This window comes from Bos grunniens, chromosome 3 (genome assembly GCF_055505025.1).
Source record: "Bos grunniens cultivar Pamir isolate PY7600 chromosome 3, Bosgru_T2T1.0, whole genome shotgun sequence".
In the NCBI taxonomy this organism is placed as follows: domain Eukaryota; kingdom Metazoa; phylum Chordata; class Mammalia; order Artiodactyla; family Bovidae; genus Bos; species Bos grunniens.
This window is the reverse complement of record NC_141167.1, coordinates 118,871,522-118,893,109: the sequence shown is the minus strand read 5'-3', so window position 1 is coordinate 118,893,109 and position 21,588 is coordinate 118,871,522. Positions and strand designations below refer to the sequence as shown.

Here is a 21,588-nt window from a genome sequence, read left to right as displayed (position 1 = left end):
TCATCGCATTGTGCAGGTTTCTTAACTGCAGTGGCCTCTCTTTTTTCAGAGCACAGGCTTTAGGGCATGCAGGCTTCAGTAGTTGTGGCACGTGGGTTCAATGGTTGCAGTTCCTGGGCTCTAGAGCATAGGCCCAATAGTTGTGGCACTCAGTTTGAGTTTTGTTCTGCCACCTATGGGATCTTCCCAGACCAGGGATCCAACCTGTGTCTCCTGCATTGGCAAGCGAATTCTTTACCACTAGGCCACCAAGGAAGGCCAGGGTTGTTTTTTTTTTTTTTTGGCCATCTCTCGAGGTTTCTGGGATCTCAGTTCCCTGGCCAGGGATTAAACTCAGCACATCAGTGAAATACAGAATCTTAACCACTAGGCCACCAGGAAACTCACAGTAGTTGTTGTTGTTCAGTCACTCAGTCGTGTCTGACTCTTTGCAACCCCATGGACGGCAGCATGCCAGGCTTCCCCGTCCTTCACCATTTCCCAGAGCTTACCCAAATTCATGTCTCTCGAGTCGGTGATGCCGTCCAACCATCCTTGGTCATCCCTTTCTCCTCCTGCCTTCAACCTTTCCCAACATCAGGGTCTTTTCTAATGACTTGACTCTTCTCATCAGGTGGCCAACATATGGGAACTTCAGCTTCAGCATCAGTCCCTCCAGTGAATATTTAGGACTGATTTCCTTTAGGATTGACTGGCTTGATCTTGCAGTCCAAGGGACTCTCAGGAGTCTTCTCCAGCATCACAGTTCAAAAGCATCAGTTCTTTAGCATTCAGCCTTCTTTGTGGTCCAACTCTCACATCCATATATGACTACTGGAAAAATCATAGCTTTGACTATACAGACCTTTGTCAGTAATGTAATGTCTCCACTTTTTAACATGCTGTCTAGACTTCCCTGGTACCTCAGCTGGTAAAGAATGCACCTACAATGCGGGAGACCCTGGTTCAATTCCTGGATCAGAAAGATCCACTGGAGAAGGGATAGGATACCCACTCCAATATTTTTGGGCTTCTTTGTAGCTCAGTTGGTTAAGAATCTGCCTGCAGTGAGGGAGACCTGAGTTAGATCCCTGGGTTGGGAAGATCCCTAGGAGAAGGAAATGTCTACCTACTCCAGTATTCTGGCCTGGAGAATCTCATGGACTGTGTAGTCCACGGGGTCACAAACAAAGTCGAACAGGACTGAGAACCTTTCACTTCGCTTAGGTTTGTCATAGCTTTTCTTCCGAGGAGCAAGCGTCTTTTAATTTCAGGCTGCAGTCATCAGCCGCAGTGATTTTGGAGCCCAAGAAAATAAAGTCATCACCGTTTCCATTGTTTCCCCATCTATTTTGCCATGAGGTGATGGGACTGGATGCCATGATCTTAGTTTTTTGAATGTTGAGTTTTAAGCCAGCTTTTTCAGTCTCCTCTTTAACCCTCATCAACAGGCTCTTTCGTTCCTCTTTGCTTTCTGTTATGGGGGTGGTATCATCTGCATATCTGAGGGTATTGATGTTTCTCCTGGCAATCTTAATTCCAGCTTGTACTTCATCTAGCCTGGCATTTTGCATGATGTTCTCTGCATATAAGTTAAACAAGCAGGGTGACAGTATACAGCCTTGACATACTTCTTTCCCAATTTTGAACTAGTCCGTTGCTCCATGTCCAATTATAACTGTTGCTTCTTGACTGCTTACAGGTTTCTCAAGAGGCAGGTAAGGTGGTCTGGTATTCCTGTGTCTTTAAGAATTTTCCACAGTTTGTTGTGATCCACACAGTCAAAGGTTTAGCATAGTCAGTGAAGCAGAAGTAGATATTTTTCTGGAATTCTATTGCTTTCTCTATGATCCAACAGATGTTGGCAATTTGATCTCTGCTTCCTCTGCCTTTTCTAAATCCAGCTTGAACATATGGAATTTCTCAGTTCATGTACTGTTGAAGCCTAGCTTGGAGAATTTTGAGCATTACTTTGCTAACAGGTGAAATGAGTGCAGTTGTGCAGTAGTTTGAGCATTCTTTGGCATTGCCTTTCTTTGGGATTGGAGTGAAAACTGACCTTTTCCAGTCCTGTGGCCACTGCTGAGTTTTCCAAGTTTGCTGGCATATTGAGTGCAGCACTTTAACAGCATCATCTTTGAAGTTTTAAAATAGCTCAACTGGAATTCCATCACCTTCACTAGCTTTGTTCATAGTGATGCTTCCTTCCTAAGGACCACTTGACTTTGTACTCCAGGATGTCTGACTCTATGTCAGTGATCATACCATCGTGGTTATCTGGGTCATGAAAATCTTTTTCGTATAGTTCTGTGTATTCTTGCAACCTCTTCTTAATATCTTCTGCTTCTGTTAGGTCCATACCATTTCTTTTCTTTATTGTGCCCATCTTTGCATGAAATGTTCCCTTGGTATCTCTAATTTTCTTGAAGAGATCTCTAGTTTTTCCCATTCTGATATTTTCCTCTATTTCTTCATATTATTCACTTAGGAAGGCTTTCTTATCTCTCCTTGCTATTCTTTGGAACTTAGCATTCATATGGTATGTCTTTCCTTTTCTCCTTTGCCTTTCACTGCTCTTCTTTTCCCAGTTATTTGTAAGGCCTTCTGAGAAAACCATTTTGCCTGTTCGGATTTGTACTGCTAGCTGGACTTCATTACCTAGAAATCACCATCTGAAAACTGTAGCATTTTCTTAAGTGAAATAAATGTTAAGAATGATTGTTGAGAAAGTTCAGCTCAAGCTAGTCTTTAAACTGCTTTCAGTTATTTCAGAAATTCTGGTGAGGTATATGTATAGCAGTTAATTTCATGAGGTCATTTTCCATGGTAGTCAGCAAACTTTGTATTTACTCACTACTTTGTATGGGTCTAGGTGATGAATATTTTTGTATTTACTTTTCAGACCATACAATTTTTATCACAGCAACTCAACTCTGCCATTATAATATGAATACAGCCCTAGACAATATGTAAAGGAACGAGTGGGGCTGTGTTCCAACAAAACCTTATTTACAAAAACAGGCAACAGCGTTCAGGCAGACTTTTGCAAACTCTTCCACTGTGTTATGAAAACAGCCCTAGAAAATAAGTAAGTGAATGAGTGTTGCTGTATTCCAGTGGAACTTTATTTCTAAAAACAGGCGATAGAGCAGCCAACCACGCTACTCCGAGAACCAAGAGTTGGTAATGTGTGCTATAAAGTTAGAGTATCTACAGATACTAGACTGGTAGAGCTTAATGAAGTAATTGCTTACTGAATACTCCAAAAAGAGTGGGAGGCGAGAATGGGCAGCCAAAAAAAAAAAAAACTCAGTATTTCTTTTCAGCCAAGGAGGATGTATGTTCATACTTTTAATTTCTGTTTGTCCAGTTCTCTGCACTGATATTAATAAGAGAAAAGTATATAGAGCTATCGGAGAAGGTAATGGCAGCCCACTCTAGTACTCTTGCCTGGAAAATCCCATGGACGGAGGAGCCTGGTGGGCTGCAGTCCATGAGGTCGCTAAGAGTCGGACACGACTGAGCGACTTCACTTTCAGTTTTCACTTTAATGCATTGGAGAACGAAATGGCAACCCACTCCAGTATTCTTGCCTGGAGAATCCCAGGGACAGAGGAGCCTGGTGGGCTGCCGTCTATGGGGTTGCACAGAGTCGGACACGACTGAAGCGACTTAGCAGCAGCAGCAGCAGCATATAGAGCTATAGTATAGGTATTCTGAGATATTAAAAATCTTTTAAAAATCCCTAAAATGACCTACTTTTATAATTTTTATCTTATTAGCTGCCAAAAGTTTCTATATTCCTTTCCCCACTTCTTAGTATGTAACAGGAGGATTATGAACTTATATCCAGTCTGAAATAGTTCAGTATTTGAAGTTTTTCAGTGGAATATATGCTTCTTTCTTTTAATTAAAATCCTTATTCATTTGCTCTTTCCATATTTTCTTTTGTTGTTTTATTTGCTCTTTAGGATCTTAGGTTATATAAGATTTGACTTTGTAGATGCCTGTGAAACAAGCCATCATAAAATATGAGGCTTTCAGAGTATAGAATACAATTCCCTCAATGAGACCATTCTTAGGCAAAGAAATAGGCCACTTAATTTCAGATATATACTGTAGCATAAAGTAGTTTTGAGAGAACATAATGAATTGTTTTTGTGTTGAGGTTGTTAAATTGATTAAGTGATGAGGAAACTAACACAGAATGATTCAAATTTCTATAGTGGTTGGTCATACTCTGCCTTACACTACAAGATTTTTTAATTTGTTTTTGTCTACTTGTAATTTTCATTTATGTTATCCTTTCCTCCCCAATTCTTTTAAGGTAGAGATTTTTTAATTTCCTGTATATACCTTAAAGAATCTATATAGAGTACATAGTATGCACCTAAAAGGCATGTGTGAAACAAAACAGTAGATACTATACCCAAATATAAACTTATAAACTTGGCAAATTGAGGTTATACCACTTTTTACTCCCTATCGCTATGTGTGAAAATTCATAATTGCCCCCAACCTCCAGTAGAAATTGTCAAACTTTGGCGTTTTTACTGTGTATTAGGTAAAAATTGCTATCTCATTGTAGTTTTAATTTGCATTTGGATTGAGCATCTCTATTTGTCTAAGAGCTACTCATGTATTTTTTTCTTTCTTTGGTAGGTGGGACACTGTGTATGCTTTTTGCCTATTTCACTATTGGGTCATTTTCTTAGTTTTTAGCTCTTAGGGAGTTTAGCCCTGAGTGCTCTAAGTTACTAATAATTTTTGCAAACTGTTGTTTGTGTTTCAGTTTTACTTAGTATGGTTTTTGCCATGCAAAATTTTATTTGGTGGAGTTTTTTTTTTTTTTTTTTCTTATTAGTCTTTTATTAAAGTTATACAGAAATTCATCTTTGTTTTCTACCACTATCTGTTAGTTTCTTATATAGTCATGGCTCAGTCCATTTGGAGTTAATACTGGCATACCTCATTTATTCTTTCTTTTCTCTTTCGTTCTTTGCCAACTTTTGTGTGATTTTTATGAGGAAAAACGTGAAAATATGGATTCATTTGAGATCAAAGTTTGCCTCCCCGTTTTTTTCAAAGACCAAGAAGCTAGAGGGTCGGAAGATGCAGTGAGGTGAATGATAATTGTTGAATTTGATGTGTATTTGAATAGGGTGAATCCCTGTCAAATTATTAATTAATATTTTCTCTTTGAAATTTGAACATCTGTGTTTGACTAGGGATGCTCCTCCTTTCTTCACACCTAGTGTAGATAATCAGGTCTTTTGGATTTGGGTGCCGTAGGATGGGTTAAACAATGTTATCTGAGATCCTAGAGTAAAAGAGTATGAAGGAGTGGGTCAGAACATACATGTCATACTTGGAGAGTCTCAGGGTTTAAATTTGTCAGTGTGACTGCCCTGGTAGCAGTTTTCCCAAGGAAAGTGCAGTGCTCTCTTATGCCCAGAAACTACTTTCTGATTTCCTGTACTCAGTAATTCCAGTACTTTTAATCTTTTTCATTTATTGTGGTAAAATAAATATCACTTAAAATACACTGCTTTAACCATTTAAATTGTTCATTTCTTTGACATTAAGTACATTGCGTGTTGTTGTACAACCATCACCACTATCCATTTCTAGAATTTTTTCATTTTCCCAAACTGAAAATCTGTGCCCATTAAACACTAAATCTCCATTATCCTCTCCCCTCAGTCCCTGGCAACCACCATTCTAATGTCTATCTCTGTGATTTTTGACTGTTCATGTTTGTGAATTTGCCCTCATAAATGTAGAATCATACTTAAGTCCTTTTGTAACTGGAATGTTTTCAGGGTTCATCCATATTGTAGCATATGTGAGAATTTACTTCCTTTTTAAGAGTGAACAAACTTTCCAATGTGTGTGTATACCGTTTTTTTATCTATTCATTTGCCAAAGGCCTGCTTCTGCCTTTTGGCTGTTGTGAGAAATTCTACTGTGGACACAGGTATATAATGTCCGAGTTCTTGTTTCCGCTTCTTTTTCCTTTATACTCCACAGGTAGAACTGCCGTCACACTGCAATTCTGTGTTTAATTTTTCTGAGACATCAGCACACTGTTTTCCATAACTGGTCCCCATTTTCACCCAGCACTGTTAATCTGAAGTCTCAGTTTACCACCAGTTTGAGACCATAATCTTATGAAAGATTATGGCGTTTACGTATATCAGTTAATAACATCTCTACAGTGTTAACCAGAATCCACTTCCTTTACTGCGAGTGATAGTGTGATTGAATAGACTAGCTCTAGTCCCTTCATGACAATACCCCAAGGGTAGGAGTGTACTAACTGGTTAAAAGAGAGCATCACCTCAAGATCAACTGCAACAAACAAACAAAAACAACAACTGCTAACTTATATAGCATTGTCACACGATTATAATAACATCAGGGCTTCCCTTTACAACGTTGGCTCAGATTGTAAAGAAGCTGCCTGCAATGCAGAAGACCTGGGTTCAGTTCTTGGGTCAGGAAGGTCCCTGGAGGACTAAATAGCAACGTGCTTCAGTATTCCTGCCTGGAGAGTTCCATGGACAGAGAAGCTGGTGGGCTATAGTCCATGGGGGTCACAAAGAGTCAGACATGACTGAGCTACTAACACTTACTTATCATAATAGGCCCCCTTATTATTATAGAGGTATAATATTAAGTTGAATAAGGATATCTATCTGCTTCGGTAATTTTTCCCTGTTTCCCAGGTTTGATTCCTGGATCGGGAAGTATTCTGGCCTGAAGTGGGTAGCCTTTCCCTTTTCCAGGGGATCTTCCCAACCCAGGTATCAAACCCAGGTCTCCCACATTGCAGGTGGATTCTTTAAGCCTAAGGAAATACAATATTTGGAGGTAAAACACCAAGGTTTGATTCTTATTGCCACTTACTAGCCTAATGTCCTTGGGAGTCATATAACTGCTCTGAGTCTCAATTTTCACGAAAATGAAATCAGGTTTAGGGTTTAGTGTGCAACCTCACCACATCATGATAATCAGATGCCAATGATATAGAAAGTTAGCTGTTATTCTTAAAGTGGTAGGTTTTTGTGTTTTGTGTTTTTTTTTTAACAAGTTAGCGCCTGCCCCTGCCCTTGGGATGTTTTTAAATTAGTGTTTGTTTCCCAGCCCAAGATAGGACTGGTTCTTTTCATAGATTAAAACATGGTGGTAATATGTCATATTAACTGAAAATAAATCTAATTACCTTTCCTTGTTTTATCTTTCTCCTTTTGTTTACTTCCTTAATGTGTGGTGATTAGTGATTAGCTGCCTTGACCTTCACATCACTGTTTCCTTTGTGTGAATTTGTAACAGCGGAAATGGTAGGTCTGCCAGCTTTTATCAGAGGTGTTAAGTTAGTCCAGTGTAGTGACGGATTTTAAGAATAAAAGGAAATTTTCTTAATTCCTAAAATAAAAAACTTGCTTTTTTTTTCTTTTCTTATTATGAGTCAGTAATGGATTGAGTAAATGATCTCCTCTATAGAAAGTATTCTAAATCTTAGTGAAAATCCCAGCAAATTTACCTGGTAAACAGCTAAGGGAAAACGGGTCTCTTCTTATAAATGTATATGATAGTTAAAGCCATGACAGAATTCTCTTTACTTCAAAAGCAAAAAGAATTAATGTTTATGAGGAAAAGTACAAGAAAGAGTTTCTTATATTTTTTTTCCTTTGTCACCCACATCTTAATGTATAACCATATGGATATATGGCTATGATCTGAAGAAATGTCAGTGAGAATTTGTCATTGTCTCCTTCAACAGGTATATGTGCTTAGGACAGGGATAAAAATAAGTAAGTTTAATTTTTTATCACACTTTTGGCTTCCGTAGGGCAAAGAATTTTGATATGGCTTGTATGTCTGTAAGGACAGGTTCTAATTATGTCATGTCAGTTTATCTTAAAGTCATCAAAATGGTAGATGCCTGCCATCTCCTGCATCTCATCATTAATTTATGTCACTTTATTTAAGGATTAGAACTTAATTCATTAATTCCAGTATAGCTCATCTTTAAGCAAAGTATTTTCATTTGTAGTATTTAACTTTAAATCAGTTAGAGAATGCATTTTGTTTGAAAAGTGATAGGTAAGTACTAAGTGAGAACAGATTATTCAGGCATCATCTTAATCTGATCCCTTTGAATTGTTTCAGTGAGTTTAAGGCTTCATTTAGAATATTCCTGTCTTTGTTGAAGAATAATTCAAGTTCTTCACTATGCCAGGAATTCTTTGATGCTGAGATGCAAGAGCAAGGAGTGATTATCTCTACCCTTGTGAAACCCACAGTCTATGTGGGAAGACAGATCCATAAATAATAGCAGAATGTGATTGATAACTTTTGTGTATGTATACATATATAAAATGGTTTGGGAGGGGGGAAAGTGTGCTATGGAAGTGAAATCACTATAGGAATTAGTTCTGTGAAACTAAGATTTTATACAGGAGGGGCATTTAAATTGTATCTTGAAGGGTGAGTAGGAGTTTTCCAATTTTATCAGAATTTTCTTAGCATAGTTTGAGTAAAAACATGAAGGCTTGAAAGTATATAATAAACATAGAGATCACCGAGTCCAGAATTGTTGGTGAATGTCACTGCTTAATGTCTGTACTTCACAGCACAGTGGTAAGTGACTTTTCCCTGTGTTTCTTTCCTTCTTTCTATGTGTTTCTTTTTCCTTTATTTATTGGCCCTGTTATGTGACGTATGGGCTCTAAGTTTCCTGGCCAGGGGTTGAACCCAGGCCCAAGCAGCGAAAGTGCCAGATCCTAACCACTGGACCATCAGGGAACTCCCTGCATGTGTTTTTTGTAGTTTAAGTCTGCTGGCGACAGATTCTCTTACTCTTCATTTATCCCCAAATATTTGTTTATCTTTACTTTTGAAGGATATTTTCATAGGATATAGAATTCTGGATTGACTGCTTTTGTTTGTTTTAATCCTTTCAGCTTCAGGTTTATTTTCTTTTAATAGTGGCAACCCGTATTTATTACAATTATATACAGTCGGATCTTATATTCTGAAACCTATACCTGATCACAAGAAAGAACACGTTTGTGGATGAGGCGGGGACAGACAGGAGAGCCTGAGCCTGGCTCCTGGTGGGGTGGGACATCTCCCTGGAGCGGCAGTGGGGCCGCAGCAAGTGAGCAGTCGGGAGCAGTGCGCCATCGCTTGTGGTGGTGACCAGGCCGGGGCTGGGACAAGCACACTCGGGCAGCATCGCCTGGGCAGGGCCTGGCTGCGGGGCCCGGGAGCTCTCACCCAGAGGGAAGCGCAGGGCCGTCGCTTCTGAAATCAGGACAGTGTGGCCCCCGTGGCCACTGGTGAAACAGCTTCAGGTATTTCTGATGAGAAGACCTTTATGTCTTTGTATCCCTGTAGATAATAATAACTTTTCTCTGGCTGCTTTCAGATATTTTTCTTTAAGCTTGGTTTTTAGCAATTTGACTATTATGTACCTAAGGGTACTGTAATGTAACTTTTTGTTTTTTTGCTGTACTGGGTAGCTTAACAGGATCTTAGTTCCCCAACCAGGGCTTGAACCTGGGCCTCCATGGTGAAAGCACCAAATCCTAACTACTAGACCAGCAGGGAACCCCGCCCCCCCAAGGGTATTTTTTTTTTTTTTTAATTATCCCTCTATAGCTTATGGCTTTTTTTTTTAATTTGGGAGAATTTCAGCGATTATTTCTTCACTTATTTTTTTCTGCCCCATTCTTTATCTCTTAATTCCATTTACTTATAGTCTGTTTAGTATTGTCCAATAGAAAACTGAGTCTATTCAATTATTTAGTCTTTTTCTGTCTGTTGTTTAGATAGGATAATTTCTTGTAATCTGTCTTCAAGTTCACAGACTCCTCTCTTATATCTCTAATCTAAAAAAGGAGTTTCAACACTCCTCTTTTATCCCTAATCTGACTTAACCCTAAGCTTGTCATAGTATTTTTTAGCTCCTGGATTTCCATTTGGTTATTTTTTAGTCTTTTTCCTTCCTTGCTGAAGTTTACTATTTGTTCATTTATTGTGAATGAATATATTTCTTTTATGTCCCCTGTCATGGTTAATTAGCTTCTTTAAAACCTTGCTTACAATTCCAAAGTTTGGATCATCTCAAGGTTGAACTCTGTTGCCTGTTTTCTTTTGTCTGGGTCATGTTTTCCTGTCTCTTGGTATGTCTCAATTTTGGATTGTATCATGTGCATTGTAAATGATAAGCTATAGAGTCTATTGCTGCTGCTGCTAAGTCGCTTCAGTCATGTCCGACTCTGTGCGACCCCAGAGACGGCAGCCCACCAGGCTCCCCCATCCCTGGGATTCTCCAGGCAAGAACACTGGAGTGGGCATAGAGAGTCTAGATTCTGTTATTCTTAACAGAGAGGGGTGTTTTTTTCTGTTTGTTTGTTTGTTTAAGTGGACAGTTAAGTTGGCTCCAAGGTTCAAAGCTTCAAACTCCAAGGTCTGTTTTCTTTGTGGTAGACATCTAGGAAATCTCAAGTTATTTTAGTCTTATTTGGTTGAAGGCAGTCTCTCCCATGAATAGCTTAAGAGTTAACCAGAGAAGTGGGCGGAGTTTGCATGCTAAGTTGTTTCAGTCTTATCTGACTCTTTGCAACCCCATGGACTAGCCCACCAGGCTCCTCCGTCCATGGGGTTTTCCAGGCAGGAATACCGGAGTAGGTTGCCATTTCTTCTCCAGGGGATCTTCCTGACCCAGGGATCAAACCTGCATCGTGTATCTCCTGCACTGGCAGGCAGGATCTTTACCACTAGCGCCACCTGGGTAGAGTTTAGATGCAGAATTTTACAGGGCCCTGTTAACTCTATTTTCCAGGAATTTTTTTCAGTTGCTATGGTTTAGAAGGAAATGGCAACCCTCTCCAGTATCCTTGCCTGGAGAATTTCATAGACAGAGGAGCCTGGTGGGCTACAGTCCACGGGGTCACAAAGAGTTGGACACGACAAAGTGACTAACACTTTCACATTCACGGTTGCCCAAAACTCTGTCCTTTGGTACTTCAAACTAGTAAGACTACAATTTCATACTGAGTTTTCGATACCCCACATAGTGCCAGCTGGGTTCTACTATCTGTTATGAGATTTTAAAAGGATAGAACATCTATCTTCTTACACAAAACTAAAATTCAGAACATTCTCCTTGACTGATTCAAATTGTCACTTGATCCCCTAATCTTCCCAAAAGAGATCCTATTTACAAAAGAGGCCTTTGGACAACCTAAGGAGAGAAAAATATTCATTCATTCAACTTTACGAAGGAAATGATGTTATTCTGGTGCAGATTTGATATACTTATCCTTTTAGAATTTTGATTTTCACCTTGCAAGATATGTGTGGAAGTCAGCAATATAATCTATTACAACATAACTGTGTTCAAGAATGTTAGAGTGCCACAGCCACACAGGACTGTGGCTTCTTTCAAGGTGCTTGGTGGGAAAATTTGATGGGCCCAACAAGGGGCTTCAGGTTCCCAAAACTATTTTATCAATTTTCTTTGTTGACTTTTTACATGAGATTTTGTTTAAAGAAAGGGTTCTGTGACTAAAGAGTCTAAAAATAATTGATCTAGTAAGCCCTCTTCTTTTAAACATAAGGAAAATGGAGATTTGGTACAATAAAAAGATATTGCGTATTGGGTTTTGTTTTTTTGTTTGTTTGTTTGTTTTGCATAATTTGCCAGTATTGGAAATCAAGTCTTCTGACTGTTACCCAGTACTCTTTCAGCTACGTAAGTGTTATACTGTCATTAAACATTTAATCTTTTTGTCATCCTCCTGAATAGCCTGGGACTATTGAATGTGAAAACCTGTGAAAATCCTGGGACTGTTGAATGGGGCCATTCAGGGTGTTTGGATTTACAGGCAGCATTATGCATAAAGTAAAGATTATGTTATGGGAACTTGATGAGAAATTGTAATCAATTGGAACGGAAGGTTGGTTGCGGATGCCAGAGAAACTGACAAAGAGCAAAGTGAGGGTGGCTATGGCTTGAGTTATTTTAGCTAAATGACTAAGAAATAAAATTTAGCAGAATGTGTTTATTGCCAGTGACCTGTGTCTTCCCAAAATATCCAGTTAGCAACCAACAACTTCCTTTTCTTGATCACCAGTCCTTATCCTTTGCAGAGAGGAAGGAACGCAAATCCTGTAGTGGTATTTTTCTGAGTTTCCTGCCAAAAGAAGGCATGATTACGGGAAAATGGTTTTCCTTTGTTTTTCCCTTCTGACACACACTCTTCAGTTGTTACCCGATTACACAGGACTAGACAGAAATTCAAAATAATTTTTCCAAAAAATAACTTCCAAAGCATGACCACATCTTATATTTTGTATTTCTGTTAAGCAGTCTTCTGTATCATCTTCTTAATATATTGAAACTCTTATCTTTTAGCATAATGCATATTTCTAAACTGTATCTTGTAAGAAGGCCTGAAAAATTGGAGGAGAATTGAGAGACTATAGGAAAGCAGTCCGGTCGAGTTTAATGAAGTTCTTGAAAGATATAAAGGAGAAAATATATATAAATGAACCTGCTATACAGTGTGAAGCTCAGTGAGCATTTATTGAGTTACCGCCTGACAGTTGGATCTCCTTTGTTTATCTGCATATAAGGATAATATGTGTCACTGAGTTGCTGTGAGGATTAAATGAGAATGTACATGTGGATTGCTTAGAACAATGCCTACCACTTTGAGATAGCACCTATGGAGATATTTCTCATTTTAAATTATCCTGTTCAGCAATATTGTAAAAACTTGAAGACAAGGAATGAGAAAGTGATTTATAACTATTTTTAATACAATTATTATTTTTTCATATATTCTTAAGTCTTTATATGCATTTTCATAGACTCTTTTTTAGAGCAGTTTTAGGTTCACAGCCAAATTGAATGGACTGTACAGAGATTTCCTATGATTCCTTGTCCCCCAGTTGCACGTAGCCTCCTCTACTGTCAACACCTTACGAAAGAGTGGTACATTTCTTTACAGTCAGTAAACCTACATTGACACATCATCATTCAAAAGTCCATAATTTATATTAGTGTTCACTCTTGATGTTGTACATTCTATGGGTTTTGATTTATATGCACTTATTCACTTAACAATGTAATGTATTTTTTCTTTTATAGTCTTATATAGTCTTCATAATTGTAAGTTTTTAACAGGTCAGGCCTGCTATAAGATTTTTCACTTCCTAAGATAAATATCCTTTAGAGAGTTGTGGTTTAATAGAGGAAAACTGTGTCTGAGTTATAACCTCCATCTGCCCCAGCTTTCTCATCTCAAAACCAAGGATAACTAAGGACTGATGTCTAGTCCTTAAAACTATTTGCACACTTAGAATTTATAGAAACATGGAATGTTGTTACTACTGTGGAGAGAACCATGGCCTCGAGCCATGTTTTAGAGGAAAAGACTTCATAGACAGAGAAGCAGGGAACCTTTTTATCTAAGAAAAACTAGTCCATAAAATAAACCTTTTTTCTTTTTAAGGTAGAGAGGGGCTTCCCTGGTGGCTCAGTGGTAAAGAACTTGCCTGCCGATGTAGGAGACACGGGTTCGATGCGTGATCCAGGGAAGATCCCACATGCTGTGGGGCAGCTAAGCCCATGCACCCACAACTACTGAGCCTGTTCTGTAGCTGCCAGGAGCCGGGACTACTGAAGCCCACGTGCCCCTCAGCCTGTGCTCCGCAACGGGAGAAGCCACTGCAAGTGCGGTGAGAAGCCTGTGCGCCACAGCTAGAGGGCAGCCCTGAAAGTGAGAGTGTTAGACACTCAGTGGTGTCCAGCTCTTTGCGACCCCATGAATTGTAGCCCACCAGGCTCCTCTGTCCATGGAATTCTTCAGGCAAGAATACTGGCGTGAGTTGCCATTTCCTTCTCCAGGGGATCTTCCCAACCCAGAGATCAAACCCAGGTCTCCTGCATTGCAGGCAGATTCTTTACCATCTGAGCCACCAGGGAAGCCCAGAGAGTAGCCCTGGCTCACTGCAACTAGAGAAATGCTCATATAGCAACAAAGACCCAGCACAGTCAAAAATAAATAAATAAGTAAACATTAAAAATAAAATATTGTGGGTTCAATTGTGAGAGGATAGGAATTCAAACTCATTTTTAGAATTTCACTAAAAGATAAAATTGCATATAGTAAATGCAGAATGTTGGTATTAAAATACAAATACTTGAGTAATGTACCACTGATAAACTTGATTTGGTATTTACAAAGGAAGTCTGAAATGAGATCCACGAGGAGAACAAAGCATAAACCTGCCTGGATATACATGAACTTCAGTCTTGGCTACCAAAGTGCCTCGTTTTAACGTTTCTGTTACCATCGTGGTCATTGCTGTTAGGGCTGTTTTCCATCCAGAACAGTGGCTTGTGTCCAGTAGTCATTTATGTTTTAAATTCATAATGAGATTGTCAACAGTCTACCCTTTCAATCTGTGCTTTGAAATATTTCCTATTTTCCTTTTACTTGTCTTCTTTAAATCACAGTAAACCTGTGATTTAAAGAGCCTCAGAAGTTTTTACACTGGTCTTTATCTCTAAAATGATAAGGACTCACTTAATTGACCCTTCTACAGAATAACTGAGCAAGGATACTTTGTACATTTTCTCTAGATTATATTAATGTATTTGTCAGCTAGACAGATGTGTTTATCAGTAGCTAATTCTGTAATGCCTTACTATTTTAGATTTTATCTTTAACTTCCCATCATGCCTTGCTTTGCTGGATACATTGTAGGTGGTCAGGAACTACTTACTGATTAAATAGGAGTGGCATTCTGTTATTTGGTCTTCTTACTGCTTTGTGCAGTGGATTTTTAAGGGGGGCATGAAGGAGCTACTTTTATTATGAAAGTAATATAAATATTCTCCAGCTTTACTGAGGAAAACTTACCTGAACTACTAATGGTTCTTTTTCTTCTTGTTTTTAGATTTGTTTTTATTATTTATTTCTCTATGGCCATGCTTTTAGGCTTGTGGGACTTTATCAATAATTTTGGACAGGCCTTTCTATTCTTCCAGGTTTTAATTGATTTCTCAAATATTAAATGAAGGAATTAGCAAGCATAACTAGATATCTTTAAGGTTTTTCCCTCTTACAAATGCTGTACAAAATCTTAACTGACCTTTACTTACCCCTCCAAATCCATTTACCTCTTTCCTCTACCTTTAAAGCAAACCAGTTCCTCCCCACATCACACCATCCACTCCTGATTGTTCTTTAGAGCTCCTGCACCTCTCTGCTCCCGCTAGTTGAGTCCTTGTCCTTCAAGAGCCACATGTGTTTATTCCCAAACTGTTTTTGTTAGTTTTACTCATTGTTGTATTTATGTGATTTAATTTAATGTTATATTAACTGATGAAATCTGAATATAAAAATAATTTTTTTATGAGTTCTAGTTTCATAAAGTTGAGTTCCTAAAAAAAAAAACCCAAAAAACTATTGAATTAGATTTAAGTGGGACAACTGAAAAAGATGAGGGGCTGTGCTAAAAATATAGGTGGATTCTGGACTCAGATCTCTTTGCAAGATTCTTAATTCTTTCACTTATTTGAAGATGTTGATACTGACTATTCACTTTTAGCTTCAGGTGTTGCAGTAATGACTGAATTCAGCTATAAGGCTCAGCAAAGGCAGAAAAATAACACAGTAGTAATCATTCTATTTTAGGTGATATCAGTACTTTTTATTTGTAAGACTTCTCTTTATGAGATGTATTTTAAATACTTTTCTCTATATCTCATATTAAAACCCAGTTTTTATTCTGTTTCCTTCACAGAACATCCAGAAGATTCTTGGCCTTGCCCCTTCGCGAGCTGCCACAAAGCAGGCAGGTGGATTTCTTGGCCCTCCACCTCCTTCTGGGAAGTTCTCTTGAAATCAAGAAGAACCCTATATTTCTGTCATTCTTTTCAGATATTCAAATCAGACCCAGCAACTATTTTACAGCAAGAGCCATAGGCAGCCTTAGCACTTGGGCTCATTTCTAGATTTGAGTTATTTTTAGGCTTTTTGGGGGGTATAATTTGAATAAGAATGGTACCTAACAAACGGGATAGTGCTTTTGGTTACAGATTAATTTTTTTTTAACAAGTGTGTTGATTAATTAAGCCCAGGTGATGTTTATGTAATGAGAAACAAATTCGTATTTTGCTTACATGAATATATCTGTGGGGTCAACTTTCAAGTATGTGCTGTGTGCCATGTATCTTGGAAGTTGGCTTTCCATGAGCATTTTGAGATCTGGAAGAAAAATTTAGTTTATGTAACTCTTAGTTGAAACTATATGTTGTGTGTGTGTTTTTTTTTTTTTTAAGCGGAATACATGACCTGAGATCTAATAAAAGAGGCTAGAATTTTACTTATTTCATCTACAAGGAGACATCTGTTTTGATTTGCCATATTTCTAGATACATATTTTTAGTGATCTGAACGTAAGGGTAAACATTGGCCAGAAAGGGGCAATGCTGTTTTTGTTTTTATTCTTTTTCTCCCGTTCGCCTCACCATGGGGCAGTATTTGAGAGTAATATTTTATCACTCTTGCTTCATATGCTCAAATATAAAGTTGCCCTGTTATAGGAACTGGAAAGCAGAAGAGGAAAGGAAAGTAGTAACTCACGGGAGTATAACAGTGGAGCTCCTCAGCAGTTTCCTTCATATCCCAGTACAATCTGTTGGGTTCTTGAGAAGATTCAAGTTGATCCCACTCTTAGCTCTCCCCCTGGAGGCAAGTTTATGGTTGCATGTGGTTAATTTGCAGAGCTTCCTTGTAGTCACAGTGGCCTTCAGTTCCTCTGTGCTTCTTTATAAAGGATGAGAGAATGCTTATACCATGATCTTCCTCCATGATCCGTGGAATTGGAAATCCTGTGTGGAGTGATAGCTCTAGTTACTAAAATATTTACATTAATCAGTAGTGTCCTCAGATGCACGTTTTCTACCAGTAAGAAAGTCACAGCTGGTAAACCAACATCAGACTTTTCAATTGCATAAAGTCCAGAAGACCGTGGGATAATATTTTCAAAGCTGGACAAAATAATTATCAACCTAGAATTTTATGTACAGCTAAACCATAAGTTTGGGGGCAAAACTGTGGACAGTATTTTGACAGCTACGGTATCCAAGATAGTTGAATTATTAAAGGATGTATTTTCAGACACACAAAAAAATACCAGGAGAAAGGTGTGGGATATAAGCACAATGGTCAACACAGAAATTGATAAAATCTATGGATAAAGTTAAATGTTTCATGGATTATCTAGGGATTATCTCAAGGCAGCACCACAAGATTATACTGTTCTCACACTCATTTAACAGATGAAGAAACTGAGGCAAGAGAGGTTAAATAACTTGATCAGCATCACATAGCTAGTGAGTGGCAGAGTTAGGGTTTGAACCCAAGCAGTTAAAAGCCATCTAGCCCAAGCTCTCCAATGCTGTGTTGCATTATAACTTCCCCATATAGTATGTGGTGAGTCTTTTCCCATCACGTTACCTTATCTCCTCAGAAGATACGAGCTCCAAAGCTGGTGCTTTGTCTTCTTTTGTTCTTGTTTCCTTGAAGCCATCACATCCCATGGTGGGAGAGAGCACCGCAGGAACTCATTAGATGCAGATGAAATGCAGCAGAAATCTGTTTCAGAAAAGGGGGCTTCCCTGGTGGCTCAGACAGTTAAAGAATCCACCTACCAATACAGGAGACACAGGGGATGCAGCTTTGATCTCTGGGTTTGGAAGATCCCCTGGTGAAGGAGAGAGCAACCCCCTCTAGTATTCTTGCCTGGAGAATTCCATGGACAGAGGAGCCTGGCGGGTTATGGTCCATGGGGTTGCAAAGGAGTTGGACACAATGGAGCGACTAACACCTGTCAAAAAAGCTGCCTGATAATGGATGGTGATGACTTCTAATGGTTTTTTCTCCATATCACTAACTGTTCCAGGCAAAATAAAAATTAAAAAGGTGACAATGAAGGAAGTGATGATCATAAAAACAATGATGACAAATGATGGAATATCTAAAATAAAACATAAAATGATAAGAAACCACCCTCAAAATTCTGCCATCACCTGGTAAAATGAAAATATATAGTTCATCTTACCACTCACCCTCTTAGGTTTTGAAGCTGATGCTTTCTAGGCAGATTTCTAATGGATGTTGAGGTTTTTATAAATTTCAGTGGAAGAGGATAAATAAGACGGAGAAATAAAAAGGGAGAAGGAAGGAAGAGAAATAACATCTACTCACCCTATTCCTAAAAGGAAGCAATAACAACGATGTATACACTGGAAACAAAGCTGTTACATCACAGGAATGTAAATTCAAGGAGATTTTAAGGGCTACTGGAGCCTTGCTGTTGCGGTTTTTTTTTTTTTTCTTAATTACTTGCCCCAAAAAATGTTTAAGACTAGCCATTTGGATGACTCTAAATCCAGACCATCACCAAGTTAATGGAGATGACATTCGTGGCCAATCTTAGGTCTACCCTTACTTGCTTCTGTTTTTCTTACATTATTCTAAAACAAATCCTAGGCATTGTATTTTTTACTCAGATATTTCAAGGCTTTAAAAAATATCTATCTACATTTATATCTCTGTATCTCAGTACCATTTTCACACTTTAAAAATTTAGCACTTCCTTGATAGGATAAATGTTAAAGTTTTTTACAGTTGTTTTTTTTTTTTTAATCTGGAGCAAATATTAGATTGCCATATTGTAGTTGGTTGATAAGTGTTGTAAATCTCTTCTATTGTAGTGATTCTCAAACTAGAATACATTAGAATCACCTGGAAGTCTTGTTAAACCACAGTCCCCTGAGCCCCACTGCAGAGTTTCTGAATAGAGCTTGAGAATTTGCACTTCTAAAAAATTCCAAGGTGACATTGATATTGGCTGGTTTAAAGTCCACTCACATTTTACTTCCCCACCATCTCTCTTTCATTTCCTGCTTTGCAATTTTTAAATAAATATGCTTAGAGAATTTTAATAGTGTTGGGAAATACTTATACAATAATATATGGGAAAGAATCGTTAAAATAATAAAATATATCTTCAGTTCAGTTCAGTTGAGTCGCTCAGTCGTGTCCAACTCTTTGCAACCCCATGAACCCCAGCACACCAGGCCTCCCTGTCCATCACCAACTGCCAGAGTCCCCCCAAACCCATGTCCATTGAGTCGGTGATGCCATCCAACCATCTCATCCTCTGTCATCCCCTTCTCCTCCTGCCCGCAATCTTTCCCAGCATCAGGGTCTTTTCAAATGAGTCAGCTCTTCGCATCAGGTGGCCAAAGTATTGGAGTTTCAGCTTCAACATCAGTCCTTCCAGTGAACACCCAGGACTGATCTCCTTTAGGATGGACTGGTTGGATCTCCTTGCAGTCCAAGGGACTCCCAAGAGTCTTCGCCAACACCACAGTTCAAAAGCATCAATTCTTCGGCACTCAGCTTTCTTTATAGTCTAACTCTCACATCCATACATGACCACTGGAAAAACCATAGCCTTGACTAGATGGACCTTTGTTGACAAAGTAATATCTCTGCTTTTTAATGTGCTGTTTAGGTTGGTCATATCTTTCCTTCCAAGGAGTAAGTGTCTTTTATTTTCATGGCTGCAATCACCATCTGTAGTGATTTTGGAGCCCAGAAAAATAAAATCAGCCACTGTTTCCACTGTTTCCCCATCTATTAGCCATGAAGTGATAGGACCGGATGCTGTGATCTTAGTTTTCTGAATGTTGAGCTTTAAGCCAACTTTTTCACTCTCCACTTTCACTTTCACCAAGAGGCTTTTTAGTTCCTCTTCACTTTCTGCCATAAGGGTTGTGTCATCTGCATATCTGAGGCTATTGATATTTCTCCTGGCAATCTTGATTCCAGCTTGTACTTCATCCAGCCTGGCATTTCTTATGATGTAATCTGCATATAAATTAAATAAGCAGAGTACAATATACAGCTTTGACATACTCCTTTTCCTATTTGGAACCAGTCTGTTGTTCCATGTCCAGTTCTAACTGTTGCTTCCTGACCTGCATACAGGTTTCTCAAGAGGCAGGTCAGGTGGTCTGGTATTCCCATGTCCTTCAGAATTTTCCACAGTTTATTGTGATCCACACATTCTATTTCTGCTTTATTGACTATGCCAAAGCCTGTGACTGTGTAGATCACAATATTTTCACTACATTTAATTAAAATGATAAAAATAAATTGAAACCCACCTATATGTCCTTGAATACTTCTCCTAAGAGTTACCTGTGGTATCTCTTAGAAATTAAGTTAGTTACCTGTGGAACATACCATAGTTTTCAGATTCAGTCACTTGCTCATTCATTCTTTGCTATTTCCTGAACTGAACTGAAATTTTTTAGGAAAAGCAGAATAAGTGCGTGATTTTAAAATAAAGAGCTGTTTAATCTTCCAGGGGTGAACAAGATGTGTGTGTGTGTGTGTGTGTGTGTGTGTGTGTGTGTGCGTGCAGTTCACAGGTTTAGACATACTTGCTTCACTTCACTGAAGTTATTTTTCTTATGGATGCTCAAATTGTCCTATTTTTGGCTAGTGAGAGGCTTTTTAAATTGGCTTCTGGGGCCGTTTGACGACCTTAGTTTTCGTTGGTGGCATCCTTGCTAAGGGATAGGATGTTTCAGTATCACCTCACATTTCCTGCCTGACTGGAAGACAATGCTTTCTTCAGGGAGGCCTGTTTCTTTTTAATGGGGAATGGTATTTGGAGAATGCAAAGCGTTAAAGATTCTCCTAGAGACTGGGTTACTAGGTTTCTAGGCCTTTTTTGTGGACTAAGATAGGTAATATGTTTTGTATTTTAAGATAAAATACATCATGAGTTTATGCTAATATTCTATGTCTCACTTAAATTTAGGGCCACAGAGTTTTCCCTTATTTTCTTTGACCTATGTCTTTTAATTCTCATGCTAAGAATACCAGTTTTCATTGCTAAAAATGATGGAATACCATATAATTAGTCATTAGCATAACCCACAATATCCACCCAAAAGTCTCAGAGTATCAATACCAATGTTACTATCAATCAACAATACAATTACTGAAAAATAACTGAAGTTTTTTTGTGGTGAGGGGATTCTTTAAAATACATCCCACTGTTGCAGGTTACTGAGGTTTCAAGTTATAGAAATAGTTTCTTTTTTCAGTTTCTCATTCATGTCTTCCCTGGTGGTTCAAACGATAAAGAATCTGCCTGCAATGTGGGAGACCTTGGTTCAGTCCCTGGGTCGGGAAGATCCCTTGGAGAAGGGTATGGCTACCAACTCCAGTATTCTTGCCTGGAGAATTGCATGGGTCGAGCCTGGTGGGCTACAGTCCATGGGGTGGAAGAGAGCTGGATGTGCCTGAGTGACTGATGCTTTCACTTTTCCATGTCCTCATCACTGTCCCCTCAATTTCTCTGAAACAGCCTCCCAGCTAGTCTCCATTATTCAGGTCTCTCCTGGTTCTGTTCCATCATTCGCCCTGTAAAGGCAAATAACCTTTCTAAAATATAAACCTAATTATTTTGCTTTTCCAAGGAGAATTGTCCACT

General features: G+C 38.6%; 1 protein-coding gene across 1 annotated transcript in view; it reads left to right on the top strand.

Moving 5' to 3' along the window:
• TMCO1 (transmembrane and coiled-coil domains 1) overlaps positions 1–16,396 on the top strand; it is a 55,808-nt gene extending 39,412 nt beyond the window's left edge. The window contains exon 7 of the mRNA XM_086393857.1: positions 15,811–16,396. Coding sequence (XP_086249983.1) covers positions 15,811–15,909 — 99 coding nt within the window. The 3' untranslated portion in view covers positions 15,910–16,396. The remainder of the gene's footprint in view (positions 1–15,810) is intronic.
• The last annotated feature ends 5,192 nt before the right edge of the window (positions 16,397–21,588 follow it).